Raw genomic sequence first — 16,801 nt, forward strand, 5'->3', positions numbered from 1 at the left:
AAGGAAATCTGAGAGACAAGAGAAGTTGTGAATTACTTTTCAAGTTGTAGCCTTGGGAGATCTCTAGCTTTTAAAAGAAAACTATCTAGTACGGTTTTCAGGATAAGGAAGCATTGAGGAAGTCAGGTGCCGAAGTCGATGGTCCTGAAGACACCATTCCTAGAGACTGCAAAGACTTTCTGACCTGAGATGGGGTTGGCCGCACAAGGGCTGAAAGAAAACTGGCACAACTGAAGATGTATGGTCTTCAAACAAAGAAAATGTGGACTACAGAGACCCCATATATAGCAGCCATCAACAGCCATGGCAGCATACACTGATGAGGAAAGATAAAGAGAAGAAAGATAAAGATAAAGAGAGATGTCTATGAAGTCAGAAGCCTACTTCTTTAACTATATCTGATCAGTATGGAAGCCTTTCCTCTAGAACTTAAATTACCCTTGCTGAGAAAGAGTTGTGAGGGATCATAAATTTGTCTAAGCATTTGCTTAAAAAAGAAACAGTTATTTGAACATTCAGTTATAATGACTATGAAATCTATACCTGTTAACTCAAACTATAACCTCTGGAGATGGATTTCAAGATTAAAAATTATACTTTCTAGGTAAATTACATTATGGAAAAGAAGTACATAGTTTAAAACCAGATAACTTTTCTTTCTGAGTTTTCCATTTATTCTATCTACACTATACCCTGTGTTCACTTACATAAATAGAATTATACATATAAATCTGGATTTTATCATCCATAATATGGGAATAATATATATCCTGCAGGATATATAAGTGGCATACAGCAAACATTCAGTCTTATTATTCGTAATCTTTTTGTTCTTATTATTTTATGAACTGCTATTTGTAGAACTCAGTGTCTTATATTCTTATCTATGATTTTTTAAGGTCAGCATAATCAACAAGTAATATAAATAAATTATGGTCTATGTTAAAAATTTCTTACAGACATAATTTTGTAGCTCTTCAATATAGGCAAAACTTACAGTCATTTCTATTAATAGCATGCCACAGCATATGAGTTTCTATTATATATATATGGAGGTGAATTCTATGGCCAGTCATTCTTTTCCAGTTGCCATGGCTTGGCTCAGGAGAAAATGAACCTGAAAAAAAATACCTAGATAGTTTTAATAGCTCTTTGCAGATCTCAGATATAGCTGAACTACTTTCTAGATATACCTATTAAAGAAATGGCCCATAAAGGTATGTATGGGTAGGTAATCAATTGATGGAGGCAAATAATCCTATTGAAACATTTACTATTTATTTTTAATACAGTTCTTTTAAACAGGCTGATCAGTTCCCTTTATGATTTTACCCTTGAAAGCACACACTATTTTGTTCTTTGTCATTGTTGCATGACATTCCATTTGGCAGTCAGCTTATTTTTAGCCATACTATCAAAGTATTTTTCAACTGGACTGTCACTGCACTTGAGCTTGGAATCTTGTAACGTGAGGAACTACACTGGAGAAAAGAAGAAACTTCTAACACATGGGAAATTATAAGTCTAGACCAACCCAAACTTGCACTGGTAATTATCTTATATTCTTAAATGTAACATGGTTCAATAATAGTTGTAGAACATTAACATTGCCTTGCAGTATCTGTTAATTTTTACACAAAGAATAAGACAATATATTATGCAAAAGTGTTGTAAAGACTATCTGAACTCAAATTATTTTTTCTGAAAGAACTTTAGAGATAATAGAAGATTTCTTACAAAAGTATATTAGTTTCTAAGTATTGCTTTGAAGAAGAAAAGTTGTGATACTGCTGAATATAGGGATTTTGGAATTATATCTTAAGTACATAGTATTTAGAACCTAAAAACACTTTTCGGGAACTGGATATTGCTGTAATTAAAATGCAATAAAATCAAATGGAATAAGTCAGATATATTCTCCTATGTAAATATATTAGCCGACATAAAATGGATTCTTAATTACTACAATTCAATATGATTGCATTTTGAATATAAACATCTACATTTTAAACTGACAATCAGTAATTTTAATTAAGTATTGTGGAATTCAGAATAAAAAAGAGTTTTAATTACTCATATGTTATGATCTATGTCTACATTTTGCAAAATACGGGTGTGAATTAATCTCATTTGGTTTTGTTTTTGTTTTTTGTTTGTTTGTTTGTTTTAAATAGATGAATGGAAAAAGAAGGTCAGTGAATCGTATGTTATTATAATAGAAAGATTAGAAGATGACCTGCAGATCAAAGATAAAGAACTTACAGAACTAAGGCATATATTTGGGTAAAGTTATTATTTCTTTGTATAAGTGTCTTCATCACTTCTCTTATTTTTAGACATTAAAAAATACAACCCTAATAACCTCAGACATAACCAGTCATGTTCTAAGTCTTAGAATGTAAGATTATCTCTTCTTGATCATTCATAGATTCCCCAAAATATAAATATCACATTTCCTTAAAATATGACTTGCATGCTCCCATCACTAAAGTTTAAAAAGAGGGAACCTAAGGGGCTAATTTTTAATGTAAGCTGTTGCTGCTCTGAAAAACCTTCTCTGGAATTAGATTATTTTTGTATGTCATGCCAGCAACGAACAGCAATGCTTCTCCTCCCCAAAGATGGTAAACTATTGGACAAATTGTTTTCTTTGGACTACTAGGGTAACTCCAATTTTAACAAACCCTCTGATCTTTTGACATCTAAAGGCTGTCCCTTAATGGAACTGAGTATCTTTCTGCCCCTGAAAAATCATATAACAATGTGTTATATTGGCTTTAGGCTTTCAGTGGGTTTTGTTCCATGATAACAAGAGAAATATAATCTGGCATTGTGCCACAACTGTGGAAGACACAAAATGTTCAGAAAAGAGGGGCAAGACCCTTATATACACAAGCAACCTTATGGAGAAATTGAATCTGGCACTGAGAAACTACATGCATTTTGGAAGGTCTGTTTACTTTAGCTGCCTGACTGCAGAAAAGTTCCAAGTAGGCCAATTAGCCATGTTCACTTATAGCTGTATTATTCATGTAATGCAGTTATAACAAAGAATTCCTTCGATTTTTCTTGGAAGACAAGTGTAAAGCATTGATACATTTTCAGAAGAAATTTTAGGTATGGTAAACATACAAAGCTCACATAATAGCAAATAAAAATATATGTATAATATAGTTTATGTGAAATTTGTCAGTGGGTTAATAAGTCCTTCACAAGTGTTCAATTAATGACTTGGGAAATAGTTGATTCTCTGTGTTATTTGGCCGAAAATGATTGACTCAGCATTGACACTCATGACAAGACACCCTGGGTTGACTTTGGTATTACATGCCCAGTTATGAGGAAACATTTAAATTTCATGTAGAGATATGACTGGCACTTTGATATAATAGATTTATACATACATATTTATTTTGTTCAAAAAGAGATATGAATGTAAAACTTAATCATAAGCCTTCTAGCTCTTATTGACTCAGATAAATATGCTGAATGAAATATGATTAAGTGGAAGAGATTTTCCTCAACTTTATAAAGTCAAAACCTTATTTTATTTATTCATTCATTTATGTATTTTTTTAACTTAGGAAGTACTGTGCAAATATGTCAAGTCTAATTTAAACAGACATCCTTTTAAGGATTAACCTTAACAGTGGGCTTGAGCTGTAGGTTTTTTTTCATACCACTTTAACAACAAACAGCTGTTTCTACAGCTCCCGCTATAGTTGACTTTTCCTACATGTTCATCATATGTTATAAATGTGACCTCCTTTTTGCTGATTAGTTTTGGAATGAGAGTCAAGAATTAGTGTCAGAGATATTATAGTTCAGAATTTATTGTGCCAGCTATATTTAAGGAGCTCTTTCAGACACATCACATATGATATGATTTCATCCTCACCATGACCATATGTGGTAGATAATATCATTTTTGGTGGAAAATAAACTAATTCTAGAGATGTTGTATCTTCAGATCATATGGTCAGTAAGTGCTAGAACTGTGATTGCAATAATGTCTGCCTGACTCCATAGAGCTCTTCTTACTACCCCTGCTTCTTGCTCCAGGACTTCGAAATCAGATTAAGAGAAACACATATCAAAATAATTCACAGGAGACAGTTTATGACAAATGCTAAGTAAAAGGAAAAGAAACATGGTTTTCAAATATAAAAAAGATTCAGGGCCTTGATTTATTCATCGATATTGAAAAGCATTCCAGAAAAAAAAGGTATACTTATGGATACATAGGCAAGAATGGATGCATACCATGAAAAGTCTAGTGCAGGCAAGAACAACTAATGTCTTGATCATTTTATGTAAGTTGAGTAAGAAAGTTATGTCAGTGTATGGGTTTTGTAGTCAGACAAACAGTTTTAAATCCAATTCTTTCTATTTACAAACTATGTATCCTTGGATATTTTACTTAATCTCCTTGAGCCTCATTTGCATCTGTAAAATAAGCTTAATAATATTCTCACAGGATATTTGCAAAATTATGTCAATTAACTGTTGAGTACAGGGCCTAACACATAATAGCCATTGAATAATTGAAGGTTTCTATTATTATGAGTCAGATAAATAAGAGCATTTTGAAAAACTGAAGACTTTATTATTGAGTAGGATAACAAATCATTTATTAAAAGTTAGGAAGTGAGAAAGTTAGGATAAAATGTTTTTATATGAAGATGTTTCCAAGAGCAAAAATGTAAAATGTTAGAACAAATCAAGGTGATGCGAAAATCTGAAATATAACTTTTAAAGATTGTGATCAGGAAGGATTTGAAGAGTTTTTAGATGAAAGTATTAGAAGGCTCATGAAAATGGATTTCGAATTCCCTGAGAATAATGGTAAGGCATTTTATAGAGAGGGAAATTGGTAGCCTGGTGCTGAAGCCATTAAGAAAGCTACAGAAATGTCCAATTATCCAGAAGTGATGATAATGAAACAGGATTACCAGAGCCTAGAATCATGTTTCTCCAAGAGTTAAGGACTTCCTACAGTAGAGTAGTCAGGAGTGCTTGCTAAAATTTTAGATTCCATGATTCCACTCCATACCAAATGAATCAGAATCTCTGGGGATGACTTCCAGAAACCTGAATTTTTAACAAGCTCCCTAGGTAACACTTTCGTATGCTAAAAACTTCTGCTAAAGTTTGAAAACTATACTTCTAGAAAGATATCCAAGTGCACTGGGAACTCTGCCTGAGGTGATATCAGTGAAGGAATGGGGAACATAAGAACAGAAAGTTGGCAACTAGTATGATCTACAGAGTCAAGGGAGCAAACAAACAAACAAAAACAGAGTATTCTGCTTTGTCTGGTTCCATCAAGACAGGTAGCATCAGCAGAGAAAGAAAGTCAATCATGCCTAGGGCATATTTCAGAGGATTTTCTTTTCTCTAGAATAAAATGATAGATGACAAGGAAGGAAAAGAATGGAGTGCTGAGAATATAAATATTCTTACTCAGTGGCTCGCACACCCAAAATTTAAGGGTATTTGGGAAGATAAATATAATGTTACATAAAAATCACACTTAAATGTGCATTTTCAGTGTCAAATAAGTGTTAGAATCTTCTATCTCATCTTTATTTATACCTTACATAATGTAAGCAATACTTCTTTGAAGAGCAACTGTGTTAAGCTGCCTGATATCAGGCTTTCTCTAAACATGTAGATATCAGGAAAATTGTTTAAGATGCCCCAAAAAAGTATTTAACATTAGAGTAACAAATAGAGGATCACTGATGTAAATATAGGTTTGTCTTTTTGGGCAGTAGGGAAGTTTTTGTTTTATTTTGTTTTCATTTGCTGAATAGTTTCTTTATGGCATATGTGGTAGATATTAATTCCATTCATTAAAGAAGATTTTTCATACTGTAGTGCACAAAAGCTTCTGTCAGCTCAAATATACAATCTCCTGGTATAGATTTCACCCACAATATAGTACATGGCAATATGGTACTAAACTTCAAAGGTACAAGAAGAACCAAACCATTATCTTGCTTATGCCAATTTATAGCACTTTTGGAATGAGAGATTGATAATGAGAACAAAGAGGAATGGAAATGGAATGTTCTTTCATTTTCCATGATAAAGTTGCATTCACTCATAACTTTGGACATTTGTTGAGAAAATGGGTGGGTGACAGGAAGAGATGAGGGAAAAGAGAAGGCAGAAGAAGGAAAGACAGAAGTGGTACATCGGAGTACCACTGTCTGATTATTTCCTCCCCTCTACTATCTCTGATCTTTCTGTTTATCAGTATAATAGCTCTTAATTCATGGTATGTTTTTATCCATTTATAGGTCTATCTAATCATTAGTATATGCATTCACTAAAAGCAACTGCTTTGTCTTATTTAACATTATTTATTTGCAATACCTATTTGTATAGTACTTGAAAGGAAAACAAACTGACAATTTAGTGCCTACCATATGCCAGGTATGTTACTAGGTATTTTAATATGCATTAGCTCATATCATTCTAAATGTATATATGTAAAGTGCATTAGCATAGTAACTGGCACATGGTAAACACTCAAAACTGTTAGTTAAAAACTAATCAGCATTGTTTATATTAACAACTCTCTGAGGGAGGTATTGCAATGGCCATTTTATACCTGAAGAAAATGAGGCTCATCAAATTAAACTGGCTGCAACTAGGTTACACAACGTGTATCGCTGTGCTGGATGGCACCCAACTGTACTTGATTCAAAATGTATGAGCTTCATGATCTTGGTTCTCAACTCAACCTGGGAGGAGGAAAGAGTGTGGATCAGAATTATCTTTGAAAAATTTTCATTTTCGCATACCACTCCACAATTTTACTAAATCCTGTGTATTAGAACGCTCCCTAGGTGTGGGAATAGAAGAATGTATTTATGCCCCCGCTCCCACCTCTTGGTGATACGTGTATGCTTCCATGAAACATTTATATAATGGCTCTTTAATGCAACAGTTAAAAGGTTTCCAATTAACTTTTTTTTGTTTCAATATGTTTTTAAGTCATTAAACTATAGGACTATTTTGCTAATTTTATTGTCAAGCCAACTTTTTATCTGCTCAATCTGCAAATGAAATTTAAACCTCTATGAGGATATTCCAAAGAAGTTATAATTTTCCAATACCATTACTTGTCAACATAATCAAAAGAATTCTATTGTTTCTCATTTTTAATCTATTTTGTCGTTAAGTAGATATGTCTTGGCCTATAATGATAATACCTCACTTTGAAATTGATTAAGTTTAATAAAAAACAAAAGTAGTCAAAAGAATGCTCTATTCCATGGAAGGCAGTTGCAATATTTGGAGGAAATGGAAAAGAGAGAGCGACAGAGAGAGAGAGAGAGAGAGAGAGAGAGAGAGAGAGAGAGAGAGAGAGAATGAGGTTTTTTCAGATGTACCTTTCTTATTTTCATCTTAAGAAGTTTATCTGGGGCCAGCTACAGTCTGTGATACTTATCCTCCAAATGAAACATCTTTCAAAAATCTACTTTTTCAGAACTATAACCAAATATAAGATTTAGCTATTATAAAATAAGTAGCTTCAGAAACATTGCAGGCTGACCTTATCTAAGAAGAGTGAAATTCTCCAAGAAGGTGCTAAGTAGGATGTTGACAGGGTAAATGTCATCTTTTCAAATTAAAATAGAGTAAAAGTATTATTTGTCATATTCGGTTAGTATGTTGTGCTAATTCACATACAACTAAATAAAAAACAAACAGCAACAACAGAAAGACCTCAAACCAAAAGGAGAATTCGCATTGCCTCAAGACTGTCTACATCTCTACTTCTTTTATTGTTTGTCTAGATAAAACTAATTCTGAATAAAATTCTTCAGAAATATCTTGTAAAAACCTTATGAATCAGCTTGATTTCAATCTCTCTTTGCCTCTCTTAGTCTCTCTCTCTCTCTGCAAAGCAAAACAATAAAAAAATCTCAAACAATGTCAATGATTTAGTAACAATAATCATTATATCAGCTAATATTTACAAAAGTTTTATGAGGTCTAAGCCATTTAAACTTCACAATAGTAATAACTATGAGACAAGAATTATTATTGTTCCAATTTTACCATCCTTAGCTATTCTTGCTCTATCTGCCACTATATCTCAATGATTGTTTATTACATAAATAAATGAATGAATGAATGAATACACTTCATATTGTTAGTTTTCAGATTTGATCTGGGAAATATTAGACAAATACAATTTTAGGTATTTTTTAAGGCTATATCTTGGGAACAGATCTTATTGATTTTTCTGTTTCTATTTGTAGAAAAATTAGTAGCAGCCACAAAGAACTACTCAGGAAGTTACAAACAGTCATTTGAAACCTAAATTATCAATTTTGGAACTAGATGATTTATAATAAATCTTTACTTCTTTTTATCTTCTTGGCCCGTCCCTAAGTTTCAGCCAATGAATTAATTTTTTAGAAAATGTGTCTATCTGAATATTTTGGACAGTAAAGTATTACTTTTTTGCAAACTGTTCAAATGTTACATTTAATAAGTTACCAATTGTGGTTATGTCAGATATTGTCTTGAAAGGATGAGGTCATGAAAAAGAGGTTTAATTGGATCACAAAATGCATACTTTTTTGGATAAAAGGTAAAGGCTAAGAAAAGAGTTCATTATGCTACAAGAAAGAAAGTAACCTTTGGGTATAGAACTACCATTTTTAATGATTAAGGACAGAATTTACTGTTAGAAATATATTTATAATAGTGACTTCATTTTAAGTAAGAACTTCATTCATGCCTCAGCAAGTACTATGAACCCATTAGTATATGTTAAGTTACAATATGGCATGGTAAGTGATGAAAAATATAAGGGAGAATTAAAAAATAAATTGAGCATAATGTATTAGAATACATAGTGATGCTTAATTGGTAGTGAATTCGACATACACAGTTCCTTTAGAATAGGCAAAAGAAGAGAAAATGAAATATCCTCTAGGAATGATTGCTTTAAAATCTTGAATATTTTAATTGCGTGAATCAAAACAGAAACATTTGACTAGAAGTTAATTGGAAGTGAAAGTCAGGATTCAAATATAGCTTCACAGTAACTCTCATTTTAAAAATTACATTCCAGTTATCAAAGTTAAGATAAAAAATTGTATTATTAAAATTGCACTTGACTGCTAAATATTGTGGGAGTCTATTCTCTGTTGATTCATTTTGTTGGCATTAATAGAAATTTCATGAGTTCAAGGAGGATAGAATTCAAGAAAAGAACAAAAGTAACAGGCAATAGCTCAGTTTTAACAAGGAGCTCTTTAGGACTGTAGACTGAGTCACTTATAAGAATGGTCAAGTCTAGTTTAAGATTCAATGAGCTAAGGAATGATTGTTGAATAAAAAGTCGTGAATGTAATCAAGGAATTAGTGAGTAGTTTCTATCACGCAGAATATCACGCAAACTGTTGAAAACAATTTGAAGTATTAAGAACAGAGGTGGAGCACACAGTTAGTCTTCAGCCATATTGTGCCAGACTGATTGAATGTATTATCAAAGTTAGATGATTAAGAAAGTAATTGAATCTACCTTCTTAATTAAATGACCTTCAGCATAATCTTTTTTTTTTAATTTGAAATTTTCTTTTAATAGTAGGTTACTCTGAATCACTGATAAGTGCTAAGTGTCACAACAGTGAACTTGGGGACCATTTTTAAAAACCTGAAGACAAAGTCAGACATTTTCTATAGGAGCCTGACTGAGAGTCACTGTAAGCATAAAATAGTTATGTCTATAGAATTGATTGTCCAAATCAGGAAATTTTACATGTCGAATGTGAGATGTTGAAGGTCAAACTTCTTTTGAAAATTGTGCTAAAATTCTCCCAAATGTTAGACTAAGAAGAAGAAAGTTGTATATTCACTGTGAACTTGATAATAATAGTAATAACAATAAAATAACCTTTTATTGATAACATTATATACCAAGTACTGTAGTAAGCACTTAACCTCATGTATTTTTAACACAGTATCATATGTATTATTTTAATAATTTTCAAATGATTAAGTTGAGGCTCGACGAGATTAAATAACTGGCCCAAATTGCATGAAAAAAAAAAAAAAAACCAACCATCTTAAAAGGCAGAATCAGGAAAGGATTTTAATTCTGGTGTAACTATAAGGGCCAAGATTTTAAAATTACCTTTACTGATGAAATTATTTTTTCCACTTTTAGAACATTCAAATATGGCAGGTATTGCTATATAATATTAGAGGTAAACATCGAAAAACTAATTTTCTCAAGGACTTATTGTTACAGAAGAGCTCCCAAGCTTTTTCTTTTTTCATATAAAGTTCATTATAGTTAGCTCAAAAAAAAGTACTTCATTTTCTGTTTTTCTCTTAGGCTGAAGTTTATATAGTTCTTTATATTTAGCAGATGTAACATTTAACCCCAATACTTTGTTTTCTGTCATATGATCTTATGTTTCATTTGCTGGATAATGGAAAAACCAGGAAGAAAAGCCAAAGCACTCACAGCTTCTGAATCATTGCCAATCAACATCCTCAACTGCTAGTCACAGCTTTCTTTCTTTTTGTTTAAGGAATCTGACTGATGTCCTACAAACTTGAAGAGAAAATTCCAATCCAGGCAGCTTTAAAAGCAAAGTTTAGCTCTTCAGAAAATCTGTACCATGAAATATAACCACAGAGAATACCTCTGTGAATGCATTTCCAAGTGTCAGCTTCTAAGTGCTCTTTGTTTAGTACTACCTCTTGAGTTAATTTCTCCAAGATCTCTGTAATACAATTAGCTCTGAGAATTTGGAGGCCTGGCTCAGCAAAAGGCCACACATTTCCAAGAATCGTGTTATTTTGTGAAGTTACTGCATATATATAAAATAGCTATGCCATTTATAATTAGGCTTTTTAGGTAGACATTTAAAACTGTGGTATTTTCATCAGAACATATACGTGTGTATTTTGCATCATTTATTGAGCTGAGGGAAAGTGCAGACAGAAGTGAGTTTAACTGTCTACTATTTTTCATGAAATCCTGGACTCCTTGCTATATTACATTACTAACATTAAAAAATAATGACTCATTGGAGTTTATTTTCCTTCTACAAATGGCATTTCAAAGCAAGTCGAGGTGTATTTCTTAATATAAGTAAGCTTATCTATGGACTGTGCTACTGGGAAGTTAAACATAGAAAGCAAAAAAGTTAGGAGGATGGGAACATTCTAGAGTATTCCCATGTCTATGAAAAAACCACAGGGCTTGCCTTTGCTAATTAAAGCATTTCACTGAGATCCTTCAATGTCCCTAGATTTAGAAACTCTTTTTAGCAGCAGCACCCTGGAGAACAGACAGCACCTTTTCTTTTCCTATTTTAAAATTCCAATAGCTTTTGAAGTTCTTAACTGGGTGCCTTGATGATAATATTCTGAATTTATAGTACCTTTCAAATGTAAGTACTTTACAATGATAGGGACAGCTCACTAACCAAAGACTGTGCTATCTCTCTAAAGCTGCTAGAGATTTAAATAAGCAGGAGGCAGCTTGAAACTGACCTAGGAGGCCAAGGATATGATCTCATTTCTACTAAAAAATGTCCTGGGAGTACCAATGACCTCAAGAGGTCAATAATTTTAGCTTTACATTCCTTTTCAAAGGCTACCTATGGCTCTCCAGGGCCCTTCTGGGGCCATGGTCTTTGTTCAAACAAAGGCAAAGATGTCATTAATTGAATCACTAACACTATTTCCCCTCTCACCTGAGACTGTATCATAGTACACTATCAGAGTTTAGACTTTCTTTATCTGCGGAATCTGACCCAGTCAGAGCACAAGGTAACTTTGCTTCAGGCAGAATTTGTAATACATTGGGACTATATTCCTTTATCCAATCTCTTATCAAATGCTACTTTTTTTTTTCTTTTTGGAGTGAATTTCTTGAATTTCTCCATAAATGTGTTGTGAAACTTTAAGAGTGAAGGAGATGAGTTTATTTTCAAATGTCTATGTTTTCTATATATACATAAACTTTAATTAATCAAAGTGCCTTGAAAAATTCAAATTATTCATAGAACATAGAACTGTGTGTGAAAGTTTTTAATTTAAACATAGTCTCTCAAGCTTTCAATATTATTTTCTCTTGATTTTAATTATTCTTCATATAAAGATATATTCAAAATTCATTTTTTAGGTACAAAAGAATCCTAGAAAAGATACATTTCTGAATTTATAATATCAGGATCCCTTTTTATAATTTTTCAAATGAAAAATTATAAACTGAAAGGTAAAGTTTGTTATGATCTGTAAAATATTTTTTTTCAGCTCCGATGATGCCTTCAGTCAAGTCAATTTAAATTACCGCACAGAAAATGGACTGTCTCTGCTTCATTTATGTTGCATTTGTGGAGGTGAGTGCTTGAAACTCAATACTTAGTAACTAGTTTTATATAGTGATTTAAGCTGCTAAATAGTCTACAAGAAAATTCTATTTATACTAAATTTTCTCTTTCCTTTTGTCCCTACAACTTGATAACCTTCAGTTGAAATAGTAACTACCAGGCAGATACTTTAATTGATTTAGCTCTGAATTTAGTTTCATTGTGCTTCTACCCTGAACAAAGTCACTTAGTTCGTCTGGAAATCCAAAAAACATTTTTTAGTATTGGACGTGCTAGTAAGGGATTAGGTTAAATTTAAAAGCACTTAAAGCGTTTCCCAAAATATCATCAAGCAATTGCTTCACAATCTTCAATAAGATATATGGAAAGTAATAAAATCCAAGGATAAAATATCAAAAGAAAACTTGCTCGAAGGGAAGATTAACAGTTTAATTTGGCTCATATTTTGTTATGTTTTGTTTATTAATGTATCTCAAACATGTACTCAATACATTTATTTAATTAGTGAATTAATAGTGAATATTTGTTTTGTTAATGCAAACTAGTATTCATTGAACTCAATTTTTTAAATAGAACACTAATGTGTAGGTATTGACTCTTACCATATCTCTTACCCATGCCTGTCAAACAAATTAATCAGACTACTTAAAAGGTCTTCCTCTCAAATTTAAACGTGCCTTCCCAACCTTAGTCATTTCCTCCAGTTTCCTCTGATCTAAATAAGCTCTACTGCTCATGGTATTCTGAAGAGTCATGTACAACCATATTTTCATCTAAGCTTTCTTTCCTAGTAGTTTATTAAGATGAATTTTTTTCATGTTTTTGTTTTAAAACAATCTTATGATGAGAGCACTAAATAAAAATAAGTAACACAAATACATTAAAATACACAGCTTTGATACAAAGTTTTATAAGTATAATAAAAATGTTCACTAAGTAAGACGGTCAATTAATAGGAAACTTCGCAAATGACGGGTAGAACAGCAGTATGCTATTTTCATATATCGGTATGACATTTATCGTTAAGTCAAAGAGAGAATTTAAAGTCATTTATTCAACGCTTTCAACAATTTAATCTTTTTTTCACTTTTCTCTTAAAGGCAACAAGTCTCATATTAGAACCCTTATGTTAAAAGGGCTCCGCCCATCTCGACTGACAAGAAATGGATTTACAGCCTTGCACTTGGCAGTTTACAAGGTATGTTTTTGTTCCTATAAATACTGTATTAGAACCAAAGGTAATGTGCAACTTTACACTTCCTTTTTTTTTTTCCTTTTTTATTTTTTATTTTTTGGCATATTAGTAAGCATGGAAAACATTCATAGTGACTAGAACATCATATTACTGAATGAGTTTCTTTTTCTTTATTCAACAATTATCATCTGTTTACCAGATACATACTTTCTTTTATGCTTTCTATGTTTAACTGATTTAATTCTCAGAAGCACTCTGTGAGTAAATATTATTATTACCTGTTCAGAAAGTAAATAGAAAAGTGGATTGGAAAATTGGCATACTCCGTGTTGAGAAACATCTTTGAGATTGCCATGATATAAATTTATGTAACATATAAATTAAATATATGTAAATTGTTCATTCTCTGATCATAATAATTTTCTACTTATTTTTATTTATTATGAGCTAAATATACCACTAAATTTTATAAGCATTATTTCTTAATTATTAAAGTTACCTAGTGAGGTGTATATTAGGGTCTTTTCTTTTTTTTTACAGGAAAAAAACTGAAGTTTAAAGTTAGATATCTAGTTAATGTCTAGATACCTAGAATGATGTTTAGAATCAAGTACAGTTGCTTCATACTCCCAGATTTTCCTTGTTATGTTCCATGTTTAGTTCTTTTTCTATTTCATGTGAATCTGAGAGGATTTTGTTTCAGTTCTGTATATGCAGGTGTGGGGGGCAGCTGTTTGCTCATGTCAGGATCACTTTGTACTACATCCTTTTCCCAACATTTAGAAAATTTCACTGTTACAAAAGGAGTCTTATTTTTCCATGATTCAGATTCACACATCTCTGTGATTCATGGTGTAAATGTTCTAATGTTCATTCTATTTCAAGATCAATCAATGCTTAGTCAATTTTTCTGATTCCTTGTGGGAAAACTTTAATACCTACCAACAATTCTGTAAAACTTGAATGGAGTCTGAATTGAAAGTGTAGGAAAGTGTCTGATGCTGGCTTTTCTGTTGAATGGCAGAAGGTGCAAGTAAAAGAATGCCAAGGAATAAAAAACTGATGGATGGTCAAGGCAACGTGTGAAACCATGAATTCTGAATCTGACTAGATTTTTTTTTTTAATAATAGTTCATTTTCATAACATTTAGCATGACACAACCACACAAACAGGTTCTGAATTAGTTATGTAATCTTTAGAGAATATATTTCTTCCACTTCTGTTTATCAACATTAAATTTCTATTTTTAAAGTTCCCTTTGCTCTATTTCTTCTGTGTTTTTATATTTCACAGAAGAATTTGTGGGCTATAACTTTTTCAGAACAAGTTTAGATAAATTTAGAATCTTGGGTTACAAGGTAGGCAATAATTCTTAACAGGCCATCCTAGGATGCATGATTACTTATTCCTTAAAAAAGGCAAAAACACATTTAATTTATCATTCAGCTTTAAGCACAGAAACAATATAAAATAGCCAGCCATTCAACTACCATTGTATTAAATCTAGTTCTAATTATTTGTTCCCTGAACTACTGCAATAGGTATACAATTTATTTGGGGTTCCAGTTCCCTTTTTCCATATATTTTAATGTTATTTCAAACAAAAATAACATTATTGCCAGAATAGTACAAGAAATTTCTATGTACACTTTATCCAGATTTACTAATTGTTTGTATTTTGTCTCATCTCTTTTATCATTCTGGTTTTTTTTTTTTTCCTGAAAACTTTGAAGGTAAATTGAAGACAACATTACCCCATTGCTACTAAAAACTCCAATCTTTTTTACTAAGGAAAAGGAAATTCACCAATATAATCACAATATAATTATCAAACTCAGAAAAAGTTTTATACGGATACAATACTATTGTCTAATCTATCTGACCAATTGTTCCAATAGTGTCATTTATAACTTGATTTTGTTTTCAGTTAGGATTCAATCTAGAGTGACATAGATTTAGTTTCCTTGTCTCTGTACTCTCCTTTAATCTGAAGTAGTTACCTTGCTTTTCATGGCTTTTCTCGATCTTAATATTTTTTGATTCATACAAAATAGTTTTTTGATACATACAAAAGTTATTTTTATGTATTTCCTTGGATTTTCATTAAAATCACAATTGAGCTTCATTTTGTCCTTAACACTCACAAAATGAACAATGTAATTTTCACATCTTTTTATTGGGCACATCCACAGCTCTTTCAGTTACACATTCTGGCATGCTGAACCTGCCTCAAGGCTGAGTATTTTTTATCAATGAGAACATCATTAGTAAGAATGGAATAGATGCTTAGTTCTTTTATTTTTTTTTGTATTGTTTTTGTTTGTAGTTTTGTTTTGTTTTGTTTTGTTTTGTTTTTAACAGGGATTAGATTTATTAAGGTGTAATTTGTGCACAATACAATTCAGTTTCAAGTGTACAATTTTATGATTTTCAAAGATGTGGATATTCATATACCATCATCATAATTATGATATAAGGACTTTTCTATCATATACGAAAGTTCCCTCATACCCTTTTGCAGTCAGTTTCCTCCTCCATCTAACCTAGCTTCTGGAAACTTCAGATGTGTTTTTTATGACTGTAATTTTTCTCTTTCTAGAATTTTATACAAATGCAATTTATTAAGTATGTTTTTTATAAATATGTATGGTTTCTCCCACTTATTATAATGCTATTGCTGTGTGTTCAGTAATTTATTTCTTTCATTGTGGAGTTATATTCTCTTCTATGGATATACCACAATTTGTTTAATCATTCATCTATTGACAGATGTCTGGGTCATTTCCAGATTTTGACATTATGAATAAAGCTGCTATTAGCATTCATTTATAGATCTTCATTTGAACAAATGATTTTATTACTCTTGGGCAATATCTAGGAGTGGAATTGCTGGGTCACATCATAAGTGCATGTTTAATTTTATAAAAACATGGCAAACTTTTTACCAAACTGGTTGGTAGATGTAGGATAGGCTGGGTATCTAAATTTTTAACAAAAAGACTAGACAATTTTGATATAAGCAATCTAAGACTATATGTTGAGGATCATGTTCAAGACTTGCAGTTTAAATTGATGCCAGAAGATCAGCAGTTTCTGCCTCAAGGTAGAGATTTTTATAAATGCAGAATCTTACCCCCTATCCCATTCCTACTCAATAGAATGCGTTTTTTTGGTTTTTAAGTCCCAGCTGATAGGTTTGTAGGCAAAAGTTTGAAAAGTGCTGTT

At 31.7% G+C, this 16,801-nt stretch overlaps 1 protein-coding gene across 7 annotated transcripts in view; it reads left to right on the plus strand.

The window, feature by feature from the left end:
• The first annotated feature begins 1,443 nt into the window (after positions 1 to 1,443).
• Positions 1,444 to 16,801, plus strand: part of LOC107511005 (serine/threonine-protein kinase TNNI3K) — a 256,099-nt gene continuing 240,741 nt past the window's right edge. For 5 of the 7 annotated variants that reach the window (XM_016145059.2, XM_016145062.2, XM_016145063.2 and 2 more), the window contains exons 1-4: positions 1,453 to 1,548; positions 2,175 to 2,283; positions 12,304 to 12,389; positions 13,481 to 13,578. In XM_016145059.2, the coding sequence (XP_016000545.2) occupies positions 1,509 to 1,548; positions 2,175 to 2,283; positions 12,304 to 12,389; positions 13,481 to 13,578 (333 nt within the window). In that variant the 5' untranslated portion in view covers positions 1,453 to 1,508. Of the gene's footprint in view, positions 1,549 to 2,174; positions 2,284 to 12,303; positions 12,390 to 13,480; positions 13,579 to 16,801 lie in introns of all 7 variants that reach the window. The other 2 variants (XM_016145058.2, XM_016145065.2) reach the window with 2 other exon arrangements.

Source organism: Rousettus aegyptiacus, unplaced genomic scaffold, assembly GCF_014176215.1.
Source record: "Rousettus aegyptiacus isolate mRouAeg1 unplaced genomic scaffold, mRouAeg1.p scaffold_m13_p_1, whole genome shotgun sequence".
Lineage (NCBI taxonomy): Eukaryota > Metazoa > Chordata > Mammalia > Chiroptera > Pteropodidae > Rousettus > Rousettus aegyptiacus.